The sequence below is a fragment of the Macaca fascicularis genome, chromosome 7, assembly GCF_037993035.2.
Source record: "Macaca fascicularis isolate 582-1 chromosome 7, T2T-MFA8v1.1".
Taxonomy (NCBI): domain Eukaryota; kingdom Metazoa; phylum Chordata; class Mammalia; order Primates; family Cercopithecidae; genus Macaca; species Macaca fascicularis.
This window is the reverse complement of record NC_088381.1, coordinates 113,095,534-113,110,530: the sequence shown is the minus strand read 5'-3', so window position 1 is coordinate 113,110,530 and position 14,997 is coordinate 113,095,534. Positions and strand designations below refer to the sequence as shown.

The following is a 14,997-nucleotide window of genomic DNA, read 5'->3' as shown; positions in this document are numbered from 1 at the left end:
ATAGAAAAAGTAGCCAATTATCTACTTTTCTTCTAGTGTAGCTTAAAATAGAAGCAACCCTCTCACCTTTTCTTTTTTCTCAAAAGCTAAGGATACATTTTTTTAAATCATAATTTTAAAAACAGCCAGATACATTAGAAAACTGGTCAGTGACTCAGAAGTAAAAAAGAATGAACAGAATCATAGAATTTTAGAACAGGATAGGACCTTTAAAATCACCTAGTCTAGTTCTTACATTTTAGACATGAGGAAACTGAGGCCCAGACCTGGCAAGTGACTTTGTCCAAGGTCACACAGCTAATTTCCTACAAAGTTAGAATGTAACCCAAGTCTATTTGTAGGTCAATAGTGATAGGTCAATATCATAAGTAGATCAAGTGAAAGTGATAGGTCAATACTACTATATATATATATATTTTTCATTTTAACATGTATGGAAGTTGGAAAAATAGGACACTTCTCACATATCTACAGAAATAAATCCTTTTATTTGATAACATTCCTTTTCTTTTTAAAGATGCATACAGTACTTGTAAGCCCATGAATTCTGAAAAAAGCTATAGAAGACCTGGCACTATTTTTGAGAATTACACAACTGGGCAGCAAAACAACACCTTTATGAAGGTCAAAACATAAAGAAATAAAATTTAGTGTTTGCACACAAAAATAGGGGGGTTACATTCGACACGTTTTTTTAAACGTGCATTTAAAATGTTTAATGTTTTCTAAAACTTTGGTTGTCATGCTTTATTATAACTTGTTAAATTTCACAATTATGTAAGATAATTAAACCCAAAAGGTAAGCTAATATATGACATTAACACAGCAGCAAAAGCAAGCTAATACTGCACAATCATATTAGTGGACTGATTCAGAAATACATGTTTTTCACAAATAATATACAAACTTAGTTTCTGATAACATAGTTCAATGACTTCCACTTTATAAAATAAGGCTGAGAAATGAGACCAGAACATGATTACATAATAAAAAGTATATTTTTAATTACAATTCTAATTGTACATACAGGGCAACAAATTGTAGTTTCTATAGAATAGTGCAAATGAGCAGGACTTTTTTCAAAAATATTAAAATTGAATTCATCCCATGTGACTCAGATTTCGTGAATTATTCATGAATGATATATTTTAGGTTTTTATGTGATGGATATAAGTGGTAAGGTTGATATAGGACAGATGTGTACTCATAGGCTGCAAATAAAAATAGCCATTGACTTAATTTGCTGGATGTGAAGTGCAGGCACTGATAATATAACTTTTAGAAAGTTCCACTTGTCATCATGTAAACACTTTTGTTCATCATACAATATTTTATCAAAGATTCATAATTCATTTAAAATCGTCATATCGAGTAATTCCTCCAAACTCTTTTTGATATGTGGTGGTTGAGATGCAGCCTGATTTAACAGATTCTGACCCATCTGTGCAAAGAGTGCTTTTGATAATTTAGCTGTGGCTGTTCGTATATTTCCTCCAGCTCCAGGCAGAGAGCCACTATTTGTCATATTTCCTAAGAGATGCCATAAAACAACCAACACTTTCTGTTCTGTGGCATGCGGCTTCCTTTGATAAAGTTCCATAACAATATCTGAAACATAAAAATATAAAAAACAGTGAGGGTTTTTTCTTAATAAATAAGCCCAAGCTCTGCTAAATAAAAAGCAACTAAAATATACTAAGCTTCTTCCTTATGTCATTTGTCCTAAAAAGTTAGGCTTCTTTTCTTTTTTTTTTTTTTTTTTGAGATGGAGTCTCACTCTGTCGCCCAGGCTGGAGTGCAGTGGCGCAATCTTGGCTCACTGCAAGCTCCGCCTCCCAGGTTCACGCCATTCTCCTGCCTCAGCCTCCCAAGTAGCTGGGACAACAGGAGCCCGCCACCACGCCCGGCTAATTTTTTTTTTGTATATTTAGTAGAGACGGGGTTTCACCGGGTTAACCAGGATGGTCTCGATCTCCTGACCTCATAATCCACCCGCCTCGGCCTCGAAAGTGCTGGGATTACAGGCGTGAGCTACCGCGCCCGGCCAAAAGTTAGGCTTCTTAAAAGAAGCAATGTAAGAAACCTTTCTCTCAAAGATTGGGATCTTCAAGTATGGTATTAGAATCCCATATAGAACAATTAGTTCATGCAAAAGTGGTAAGGAGAGAAAATGAACCCAAATTCATCTTGATGTTTTCCAAATATAGTGAAACAGAAATGTACACAGTTTTAACCCATGGACCTTTTATCAAACATGATTTTGAAATAGCAGTTTTCTATAAGAACCAAATTTGATTTTAATGTATTTTTATTTTTCCCATATTATTTCTTTTTTTTTTTTTTTGAAATGGAGTCTCCATATGTCGCCCAGGCTGGAGTGCAGTGGCGCGATCTCGGCTCACTGCAAGCTCCGCCTCCCGGGCCGACGCCATTCTGCCTCAGCCTCCCGAGTAGCTGGGACCACAGGCGCCCGCCTCCTTGCCCGGCTAATTTTTTGTATTTTTAGTAGAGACGGGGTTTCACCGTTTTAGCCAGGATGGTCTCGATCTCCTGACCTTGTGATCCACCCGCCTCAGCCTCCCAAAGTGCTGGGATTACAGACGTGAGCCACTGCGCCCGGCCATATTATTTCTACTAATGTAACCAAGTACCCTATTTTTAAGGGTTTTTTTCCTCCTCCTTTTGTGGCCCTTTGTATTAACGTTTTAGTAATGAAATAATAAATTTTGCTTTCCTTCTTTCTACTAGATACTCCTTTGTATTGCTAGCCTATCTAAGTATGTTTGCTTAGAAGTTCCAGAGACTGGGCTGGATGCAGTGGCTCATGCCTGAAATTCTAGCACTTTGGGAGGGCGAGGTGGGTGGATCACTTGAGGTCAGAAGTTCAAGCCCATCCTGGCCAACATGGTGAAGCCCCATCTCTACTAAAAATAATAAAAAAAAAAACTAGCCAGGCGTGGTGGCAGGCACCTGTAGCCCCAGCTACTCAGGAGGCTGAGGCAGGAGAATCACTTGAACCCAGGAGGCAGAGGTTGCAGTTAGCCAGTATTGCGCCACTGCACTCCAGCCTAGGCAACAAAGCGAGACTCCATCTCAAAAATTAAAAAAAAAAAAAAAAAAAGTTCCAGAGACTCCATCTTGAGACAATTCAGGTACCTATAGAATTCTCCCTAACCAGGAGATTACTTCAAGGCTGTGGTGCCAATTTACAACCCAGTCCAGCCTGAGACAGCACTGGCCCATTCACCATATGGAGCAATAACTCAAGATAAGTCATAAGAACAAATCATGTAGAACTGTACTGCCTGGCCCACTGCATGCCCTCCATGCAAACCTTCTCCTTCTTAAACCCTAGCATTTTGCCTGAGAATTCTGAAGCAGTTTTGTTAAGGCAGGAGCCTGAACCACCTGCCAACTGCTAACTTTGGAAAATAAAGTCACTTTCCTTCCACTGTACCTCATCCTTGTTATTCAATTTTCCAAGTGGTGACTGGCTGAACCTGCATTTGGCTACACTAATAGGAAGACTGAACATTTACTGGAAAAAAAGGATAAAATTCTTTTGACAAAAATGTTTCGGGTAAAAGTCTTAAAAGGTTCTCTTGTGGATCATTACACAATTTATTTCTACTTTGTGGGTAGTTATATTAAGTTGGTAGCTATCCTAAAATTAAATTGAAATCGTTTATCAGTTTATCCTTAGTTAATAAAATATTTCTTTAGAAATTGTTACAAAGTATTTACCAGCAAGCTTTTCCGTCATATCCTGTTTTGCTTTTCCATTTAAAAACTGAGCTTTTGTGCAAAATGGCTGTAGAAGTAAGTAATTGTCTAAAAAAAAAAGAACACAAAGACATATGTTTAAAGAGTAATGAGCTCCTAGTTACTTTCCATTACATAGCATTGAAAAGAAAAATAATCATTTCTAGGATGCAAATGTGTAACACTTTAAAAATCTACATAATCACTATTTAAAATTTTCTATAAAACTTTAACAGGCCAGGCATGGTCACTAGCACCTGTAATTCCAGCTACTTGGGAGGCTGACGTAAGAGGATCACTTGAGCCCAGGAGTCCAAGGCTGACTTGAGCTATGATTGCACCACTGCACCCCAACCTGGGTGACAGTGACGCTCTGTCTCTCAAAACCAACAAACCAAACAAAATCTTAACAGAGTAATATTCTTAAAGCAAATGAGAACTAAAAATACCTCACACAGTTTTAAAGGAGCTATCATGTGGTATTAAAAAAAAAAAAAAAAAGACAAAAACAAAAACAAAAAACTGCCTGAATCTCCTAGGCATCTTATTTCAAATAATAGCATAGTTTTATCAAAAAACAGAAAAAGCACCTGGGTGTGGTGGCTCACGCCTGTAATCCCAGCACTTTGGGAGGCCAAGTTGGGAAGATCATGAGGTCAGGAGTTTGAGACCACCCTGGCCAACACGGTGAAACTCTGTCTCTATTAAAAATACAAAAATTAGCTGGGTGTGGTGGCGTGTGCCTGTAATCCCAGCTACTGGGGAAGCTGAGGCAGGAGAATCACTTGAACCAGGGAATCAGAGGTTGCAGTGAGGTGACATCATGCCATTGCACTCCAGCCTGGTGACAGAGTGAGACTCTGTCTCAACAACAACAACAACAAAAAAAAAAAAAAAAAGAAAAAGAAAAAGAAAAAAAAAGAAAAAGAAAAAGGGAAGCAGTTTTTACATTTACTGAATTTTTTTTTAAAGTTTTAATTGTGAGGCCAGGCACGGTGGCTCAAGCCTGTAATCCCAGCACTTTGGGAGGCCGAGACGGGTGCATCACGAGGTCAGGAGATCGAGACCATCCTGGCTAACACGGTGAAACCCCGTCTCTACTAAAAAATACAAAAAAACTAGCCGGGCGAGGTGGCGGGTGCGTGTAGTCCCAGCTACTCGGGAGGCTGAGGCAGGAGAACGGTGTAAACCCGGGAGGCGGAGGTTGCAGTGAGCCGAGATCTGGCCGCTGCACTCCAGCCTGGGTGACAGAGTGAGACTCCGTCTCAAAAAAATAAATAAATAAATAAAGTTTTAATTGTGAAATAATAATAGAAACACAGAAATTTACTAAGATTATATAGAGGTCCTGTGTACCTTCCACCTAAAGGTTTCATCTTAAATAACTACAATTGACCCTTGGACAACACAGGGGTTAGGGGAGCCAACCCCTGTACAGTTGAAAATTCGTGTTTAACTTTTCACACTCCCCAAACTGAAATACTAATAACTTACTGTTGATCAGAAACCTTACCAATAACATAAACTGTCAATTAACACATATTTTGGATGTTATATGTATTATATACTGCAATCTTACAATAAAGTAAGCTAGAGAAAAGAAAATATTAGGAAAGAGAAGAAAAATACATTTACAGTATTGTATTTGTCAATAATGCAAATTTATGTCATCTGTTTACAAGATTAGTCATCTATCTGAAGTGGTGGGCAACCACAGCTGCAGACCTCAAGCTACTCAGATATCAAGCAATTCAAATTTATCATGTCATGACTTTCCCCTGCTTATTGGGAGCACTTTCAGCATCACTAGTGGCACTTCATATAGGTCTGATGGTGTCACTCGAGGTTTACGGTATTACACTAAACCTGATGAAAAATACTTAAGAGGCCGGGCGCGGTGGCTCAAGCCTGTAATCCCAGCACTTTGGGAGGCCGAGACGGGCGGATCACGAGGTCAGGAGATCGAGACCATCCTGGCTAACACGGTGAAACCCCGTCTCTATTAAGAAATACAAAAAACTAGCCAGGCGAGATGGCGGGCGCCTGTAGTCCCAGCTACTCGGGAGGCTGAGGCAGGAGAATGGCGTAAACCCGGGAGGCGGAGCTTGCAGTGAGCTGAGATCCGGCCACTGCACTCCAGCCTGGGTGACAGAGCGAGACTCCGTCTCAAAAAAAAAAAAAAATACTTAAGAACCATTAATTTGCATATGTTGAACCATCTTTGCATCCCTGGGATAAATTCCACTTGGACATGACAAATAATCTTTCTTTTCTTTTTTTTTGAGATAGAGTCTCGCTCTGTTGCCCATGCCGGAGTGCAGTGGCGTGATCTCAGCTCACTGCAAGCTCCGCCTCCCGGGTTCATGCCATTCTCCTGCCTCAGCCTCCCTAGTAGCTGGGACTACAGGCACCTGCCACCATGCCCGGCTAATTTTTCATATTTTTAGTAGAGACGGGGTTTCACTGTGTTAGCCAGGATGGTCTCAATCTCCTGACCTCGTGATCCACCCGTCTCGGCCTCCCAAAGTGCTGGGATTACAGGCTTGAGCCACCACGCCCAGCCTCTTTATCTATTCTTTAAAAAAAAAATTTAATTTTTTGATACGGAGTCACACTCTGTTGCCCAGGCTGCAGTGCAGTGGTACAACCTTGGCTTACTGCAACCTCCACCTCCTGGAGGTGGTTCAAGCAATTCTCCTGCCTCAGCTTCCAGAGTAGCTGGGATTACAGGCATGCGTCACCACACCCAGCTAATTTTTGTATTTTTAGTAGAGACGGTTTCACCATGTTGGCCAGGCTGGTCTTGAACTCCCAACCTCAGGTGATCTGCCCACCTTGGCCTCCCAAAAGGCTGAGATTATAGGATCATGCTCTTAGTGCTATATGTACAACTTTTCACCAAGTCCTAAGATTTTCTCATGTTATCTTGTAAAAGTTTTACATTTAAGTTGTACATTTAAATCTGTGATCCATTTTGAGTTAGTTTATTTATTATTATTTTCTTATTTTTATATTTTTATTTTATTTCTGGATCATCTCATGCCGAATTATTGAGTTAGTTTTGTTAGCAGACCGAGGTTGAGGCAGAAAAAGAAATAAAATCAAAGATAAGGGAAAGTCAATTTAATGGAACAGAATTTAATCACTAAAAATAATTTTAAAACCATTGAGAAAATAGAAAGTTTTATGATAATATTAAGTTTAAAAACCTGAATAACTAGGATTTCAGCATTACAAAAAAAGTATGGATGGAATCAGAAAACATGAAAAGAAAGTCAATTTGAGTGCTGAAGTAAGATTTCTTACCTACATGCTGAGTCAGTGCCTGAACAACATTCGTAGCAGCAGCGTAGATGCCTGGATTCTTGGAATTCAGATTGTTATCCACTATTGCTGGAATTAGCATGTTGATTATAGGAGATAAGTGGTCTCTAAGTAGAGGAATCATTTTGTGCATTGTTTCCAGAGCCACCAGATTTACTTTACTATTAGAATCATGAAGTCGAGATTTAAAAGCATCAAAAATCTGAAAATAAATTGGTAAATCATTTAAAGTAAAATAATGTTTATAGCTATTGTATTTATAATTCTCTTGGCATGTCATAATATTTCTCCTACTTTACTCAGTTTAAATATATACACAACATCCTATTTTGCTTGAACTTAGATAACAGTAACTTTATAAAAATTGGGGTACTAAATCTAAGTGTCAAATCTTCTTGTAACGAAAGGAGAAGGCCTCAAAAATTGCCCCAAAAGACATCCTAATAAAAGCTGAAAAATATGGCTCAGTAGGCAGGTGACTAATTGTAAATATGATAAACATCTTGTTTTCTGGAAGGTGCAGGTTAGCTTAGCTAACTCTAAGAACTTAAGAAAAGTTTTTATCTTTTTTCACACTAGAAGTAGACATGTAAGTTTTACTGTGGAGATCTAACCTAGTTTCAGTTTAGGTTTATTATGAAAATTTTAGATGCAATTTCAGAGTTAAATTTGTATTATTATCTCTTAACCTGGTAACTTTAACAATAATTCCTTGCTCTTCAGAATCCTTAACTTTAATAAACTCAAGATATAATAAAGTGAATGCTAAACAATCCTTTAATCATGTCAGGTAAGTAAAGAGCTACTCTATGAGCTGAGACTATTCACTAGTAATTTCCAATACTTATTTATTATTTTTCATGTTAAGAATAATCTTCCCAAGAGATTTATTTTTACTCAACAGATATCAGAAAATACAAGTTTCTGGCTCCCATGCCATGGTAATATGGTTCTTTTCTTCTGAAAGCTGAGACAATACCATGAGAAGTGAAGAGTAGTTATGGTATGTTTGTCAAGTATAATGCACATTACACAAACTTAAAATGAAATTTAATTAATAAATTACTACTAGAATTAACTGAACTAAATTCTGATGAAGCAAAAATAATCTATGCTCTGATACGATGAATATTAATTAATATTTCCCTTTATTTATTGTCTTCCTAAAGATAAGTACATAAGTCACTATACAGAGATTTCTTTTTTTTTTTTTTTTTTTCTTTGAGACGGAGTCTCGCTCTGTCACCGAGGCTGGAGTGCAGTGGCCGGATCTCAGCTCACTGCAAGCTCCGCCTCCCGGGTTTACGCCATTCTCCTGCCTCAGCCTCCCGAGTAGCTGGGACTACAGGCGCCCGCCACTTCGCCCGGCTAGTTTTTTGTATTTTTTTAGTAGAGACGGGGTTTCACCGTGTTAGCCAGGATGGCCTCGATATCCTGACCTCGTGATCCGCCCGTCTCGGCTCCCAAAGTGCTGGGATTACAGGCTTGAGCCACCGCGCCCAGCCTATACAGAGATTTCTAACCCATATAATGGAAAGTTTTAATATCTGTTCTAAAGCAATATCAAGTCTCTTATCTGTCTTTGCCTTTAAAAAAAATGTATTGATTAATTTAACATATATTTACTAAATGCCAGGTTCTGAGTGCTCTGAGAATATAGAAGTTTCAAGGCGCTTATCATCTTGTGGCAGGATTCAGACTAATAAATAGCTATCTTCTTACTTTGTTTCAAGGATTTTGACTTGTTCTAGTATGCTTTTAACCTAGCAAAACCCAGGCAATCTATTCTTTTCACTAAGCTTATTTTAACACTTTAGAATAATATACATATAATATGTAAATATATAATTTATTAATTAAATTCCATTTAAATTTGTGTAATCTGTATATATACAGTGAGAGGGTATATAAAACACTAAGATTTAGAGCAATTTTTTAAACTGATAAACTTCATTTGACATAGATTTCAAATGAAAATAAATTTTTTTTTCTTTTTTGTAGAGACAGGGTCTTACTATGTTGCCCAGGCTGGACTTGAACTTTGAACTCCTAGACTCAAGAGATCCTTCTACCTTGGCTTCCCAAAGTGCTGGGATTACAGGCATGAGCCACCATACCCGCCTTAAAATTAATTTTGACAAGTCCTTACCTTCACAATGTTTCCAACAACAAGGTCTTGATTATTTTCAGTATCTGATAAAAGCTGCTTAATCCCATTAATACGATCACGAAAGTCTTTTGCATTTAATAAACCAGTTATGACTTTAAGGTACTCAGCACTTTCTAAGGAATTACGAGGGACTGATTTTCTGGTGACTTCACGAACTTCAGTTACCTCTCTAAAGTGAAAGAAAGGTGAATGTGATTTCATTTGTACTTTCCTATAAAAACTATTATACAAACATAATTTTAAAATCTCACTATGAATTCATTTTCCAAAATGCATAAAATGACCTAACCCATAGCCAAACTATCTGTGTTGGGAGTCCCCAGGATCTCCCCTGGATTTGGATATTTGCTAGGAAGACTCACAAGAGTTAGCCTCTAGTTTTACTCATGGCTAAAATTTATTACAGCAGAAGGATGCCAAACAAAATAAGCAGAGGGAAAAGGTGCATAAGTCAAAAACCAGATGAAACCAGATTTAAGCTTTTAAAGAGTCCTTTCCCAGTAGGGTCACACAGGACACAATTCCTTCAGCAATGAGTTATGACAACATATGTGAAATGCTGTCTACCAAGTAAGCTTATTAGAGGCCTCATGTCCAGAGTTTTCACTGGGAGCTGGTAACGTAGGGACTGTCTGCCTAGGACATACCAAAATTCCAGACCCCAGAAGGAAACCAGGCCTCCAGCATAAACCATATTGTTTGCCGAAACAATTTCGGCACAGTAAACTATCTTATCAATTAGGGCATGTTGGGAATCCTCTTGAAATCCTGGTTTCCCATGTCAGCAAAGAGCTAACCTTGCAAGCAGCCTTTTTTAGGGATAAAAGTCTCAGGACTGCAATGTTAACTTTTTTCTGAACAGGTTCCTTGCCCATTGAGATCTAGATAAATTACCTTGAACCTCTTCTCAAACCCATTCTCCGTAGAAGATTAAGTGAACCACTCTTATGAGGAATAGTTGAAATCTTTCCAAAACCTAAGTTCCCAGATGTCAACCAATGGACAATCTCTCTAAGCAGACCTTACTAAGAATAGCAGTCTCAGGCCCTGTTATGTTAACTCTTTCCTGCAAAGTATTCGTGTGAACATGCATGGGACAATGAGAAACTAGAGACCAGCAGGAATTATTATGGCAATGATAGTATTCGTAGCATATTTTTTGTAGCTATAAAGGAGTAACTCAATGTGGTAGATCCAGCTTGTCCATCCCATGGTCTGCAGGTCGCATGTGGCCCGGACAGCTTTGAATGCAGCCTAACACAAATTCATAAATTTTCTTAAAACATTATGAGATTTTTGTGTATATGTGAGTGTGTGTGTGTGTGTGTGTGTGTGTGTGTGTGTTTTAGCTCACCAGCTATCATTAGTGCTGGTGTATTTTATGTGTGGCCAAGACAATTCTTCTTCCAATGTGGCAAGGGATGCAAAAGATTGGACACTCCCATTTAGATGATCATCCTTTTGAAACTAAAGGGTGATGCAAAGTGACAGGTAGGTCAGTTGGTCAATCTGTCTATCTATTTTAGATACAGAGTCTCACTCTATCTTTCTATCTATCTATTTTACTTTTTTAATTTTTAATTTATTTTTGAGACAGAGTCTCACTTTGTCACCCAGGCTGGAATGCAGTGGCATTATCTTGGCTCACTGCAAGTAAGCTTAATGTAAGTATATTGTAATGTTCTTACATTAGACTTAACATGGTCTAATACTATTTGAAAGTATACTGTGAGACAGTAAAGATGTACATTATAATATTATAAAGTCTAGATCAACCACTTATAAAAGGAACAAAAAGATACAGCTAATGAAGAAGATAAATGAAATATGAAAATGCACACACACACACTCACATCCCTACCTCTCAATCAATCTTATACCAAGCACAAAAAGAAGAAAAAGAAACAGAAAATATAAGACAAATGGAAAAACACTATCAAAATGAGAGGCTTAAACCCAACCATGTGAATAACCGCTTTAAACCTAAATGGTCAAATACCCTGATTAAAAAGCAGAAATTGTTATATTGGTAATAAGACAAGACTCCAACCTGGGCAACAAATTGAGACCTCATCTGTACAAAAAATACAAAAAATTAGCTGGGTGGCAGGGTAGGGGTGCCATGGGCTTGTAGTCCTAGGTACTCGGGAGGCTAAGGTGGGAGGACACTTGAGCCCTGGGAGGTCGAGGCTGCAGTGAGCCATGATCACGTCATTGCACTCCAGCCTGGATGACAGAGCAAGACCCTTCCTCAAAAAAGACAAGACTGAGTCGCATACTGTCTAGAAAAACGCTCTTTAAAAAAAATAAGCTGAGCATGGTGGCTACACCTATAATCCCAGCACTTTGGAAGACCGAGGCTGGAGGATTACTTGAGCCCAGGAGTTGACACCAGCCTGGGCAACACAGGAAGACCCTATCTCTTTTTATTAAAAATTAATAAAATATTTTTTTAATTAAGAAGACAGACCAGAAAATACAAGCAAAATCCACAATGCATTAAGGAAAAAATTATTTTCACACTTGTTAAAATGGTAAGAAAGACTTTATTCAAGAAGGATCATGACTACTACAATAAGGGAGAACAACTGTTCTCAACTCTGACTACAGTAAAGACAGAGAGATTTATAGCCCACAACCAGAGTTGGGGGTGGGGGTCAGTGGATAGAAAATTACTAAGAGGAGACATTAAAGAGCACGAAGTTTCTTGCAAAACTGGCCTAGTAAGATGCATGCTAAAGGAAGGCCAAAGACTCATACATCGAAGGTCAGGGGGTGAGGAACTTTATCAGATATCAAGGGTGATAACATATCAAAGGAAGGAGAGATGAGCTAGCAGGATACCTTGTTAAGACGGGTTAGGCAGGCCCAAGGACAGAGTCCAAGGTCAAGGCCAAATTGAAAACAGGACTCAGAGAAGCACGTCTATAGTTTGGTCAAAAAGAATCTCTGTCGGGCCGGGTGCCAGTGGCTCACACCTGTAATCCCAGCACTTTGGGAAGCTGAGGCGGGCGGATCATAAGGTCAAGAGATGGAGACCATCCTGGTCAATATCGTGAAACCCTGTCTCTACTAAAAATACAAAAATCAGCTAGGCGTGATGGCACACGCCTGTAGTCCCAGCTACTCGGGAGGCTGAGGCAGAATTGCTTGAACCTGGGAGGCAGAGGTTGCAGGGAGATCATGCCACCGTACTCCAGCCTGGATGACAGTGCGAGACTCTGTCTCAAAAAAAAAAAAAATAAAAATATATATATATATTATGTTTGTCAAATGAGATACTAGTTTATAGCCACTGAAATAATCACAAGTATTGGTAAGGATGTAAAAAAACTGGAACCCTTTTACACTACTGGTGAGATGTAAAATGGTGGCACTTTGGAAAAACTTTCTGCTGGTTCTTCAAACGATTAAACATAGAGTTATCATATGATCCAGCAATTCCACTCCTACACATCCAAGAGGGCTGAAAACATATGTCCACAACAAAACCAAACTGATAATGGATAAACAATGTGTGCTATATCCATATATGGATGAATGGAATAGTATTCGCCCATAAAAAGGAATGAAGTATTGATAAATGCTATAACATGGAAGAACCCTTGACATTTTGATTACAAAAAAAATGGATAAGCCTTAACATAAATCTAAGTATAAGAAGCCAGTCACAAAAGACCACATATCATATGATTCCCTTTATATGGAATGTCCAGAATAAGCAAATCCATAGAAACAGAAGAGAGACTGCCTAGGGCTGGGGAAGGCAAGATTGTTGAGAAATGGGGAATGACTGCTAATAAGTATGAGATTTCTTTTAAGGTGACAAAAATATTCTAAAATAATGATGACAGCTACACAACTCATTGAATATACAGATGCTCTTTGATTTGCAATGGAGTTACATCCTGATAAACCCATTTTATGTTGAAAATATCTTAAGTCAAAAATGCATTCAATACATCTAACCTACTGAACATCATAGCTTAGTCTAGCCTACCTTAAACGTGTTCAGAACACTTACATTATCCTATACTGGGGCAAATAATCTAACACAAAGCCTATTTTATAATGAATAATTTATTGAATATTATACTGAAAGTGAAAAACAGATTGTATGAATACTCAAAGTAGTTTCTACTGTACTACATGCATACTGCTTTTACACCATTGTAAAGTTGAAAAATCATAAGTTGAACCATCCTAAGTTGGGTGCCATCTGTACTAAAAAACATTGAATTGCATGCCTTAGATAGAAGAATTATATAGTAGGCGAATTACATCTCCATAACACTGTAATTTAAAGAAAAACATACCATGCAAATCTTCTATCAAAAGAAAACTAATATGGTCTACTAACATAGACTTCAAGATAAAGAATATTACCAGAGATAGAGGTACTTCATAATGACAAAAGGACCAATTTATCAGAAAGTCACAACTATCCTCAATGTATTTAAACGTAATCACAGTGGATCAAAATACATGAAGCAAAAAGTGATACAACAGAAAGTATAAATAAATCCACCAATACGTTGGGGATGTCAATACTCCTATCTCAGCAATTGATAGAACAAGTAGAAAAAAATCAGTAAGATTATAGAACACTTGAATAACAACCGACTTAACCTAACTGACATTGTGTAGAATATTACATTCAACAAGAGCAGAATGTACATTCTTCCAAGTAGATATAAAATAGTCACTAATGTAGAACACATGCTGGGCCATAAAACAAGTCTCAAGAAGTTTAAAAGAACTAGAATCCTGTGGAGCATGTTCAGTGACACAGCAGAACTAAATTTAAAATCATTAACAAAATGATATTTAGAAAATCTCCAAATATTTGAAAATTAAACACACTTCTAAATAGCACCTGTATTGAAGAAGAAACCACAAGGGTATTATTCAGCATCATCCCAATACCAAATCCAAAGACATTTTAAGACAAGAAAACTAAAGACCTCATGATTATAGACACAAAAATACTCAAATAATTTTAGTAAATTAAACCCAGTAATATATTAAAAATATGACACATCATCATCACCAAGTGGGGCTAATCCAAGGAATACAAGTTACCATTTTTAACATTTAACATAATTCACAACAGCAGCCATAAACAAGGATGAGTTCATGTCCTTTGTAGGGACATGAATGAAGGTGGAAACCATCATTCTGAGCCAACTATTGCAAGGACAGAAAACCAAACACTGCATGTTCTCACTTATAGGTAGGAATTGAACAATGAGAACACTTGGACACAGGATGGGGAACATCACACACCAGGGCCTGCTGTGGGGTGGGGGGAAGGGGGAGGGACAGCATTAGGGGATATACCTAATGTAAACGACGAGTTAATGGGTGCAGCACACCAACATGGCACATGTATCCATATGTATCAAAGCTGCACGTTGTGCACATGTACCCTAGAACTTGAAGTATAATAAGAAAAAAATAGTAATTCACAATAGTAACAAAATAAAAAAAGAATTATCTTAATAGATGCTGGAATGGCATTTGAGAAAAATTCAACACCCATTCATGATTAAAAACTCACAAACTAGAAGGGAACTTCATTAATTTGATAAAGAGCTTTCTATGAAACCTACAGCTAATATCATACGCAATGGAGAAATGCTGAACATTTTGTCCCAAAGACCAGGAATAAGGTAAAGATGTCTGTTATTACTTCTATTTAACATTAGATTTGATATTCTAACCAGTACAATATTAAGGTA

The 14,997-nt window shown here is 37.8% G+C and overlaps 1 protein-coding gene across 5 annotated transcripts in view; it reads right to left on the bottom strand.

Moving 5' to 3' along the window:
• Positions 1 to 469: 469 nt before the first annotated feature.
• The window catches only part of TOGARAM1 (TOG array regulator of axonemal microtubules 1), a 115,572-nt gene continuing 101,044 nt past the window's right edge, over positions 470 to 14,997 (bottom strand). For 2 of the 5 annotated variants that reach the window (XM_005561164.4, XM_045396348.2), the window contains 4 exons: positions 9,236 to 9,425; positions 7,069 to 7,288; positions 3,745 to 3,831; positions 470 to 1,608 (listed from right to left, as the gene is read on the bottom strand). In XM_005561164.4, the coding sequence (XP_005561221.3) occupies positions 1,343 to 1,608; positions 3,745 to 3,831; positions 7,069 to 7,288; positions 9,236 to 9,425 (763 nt within the window). In that variant the 3' untranslated portion in view covers positions 470 to 1,342. The remainder of the gene's footprint in view (positions 1,609 to 3,744; positions 3,832 to 7,068; positions 7,289 to 9,235; positions 9,426 to 14,997) is intronic. The other 3 variants (XM_045396350.3, XR_012415758.1, XM_045396347.2) reach the window with 3 other exon arrangements.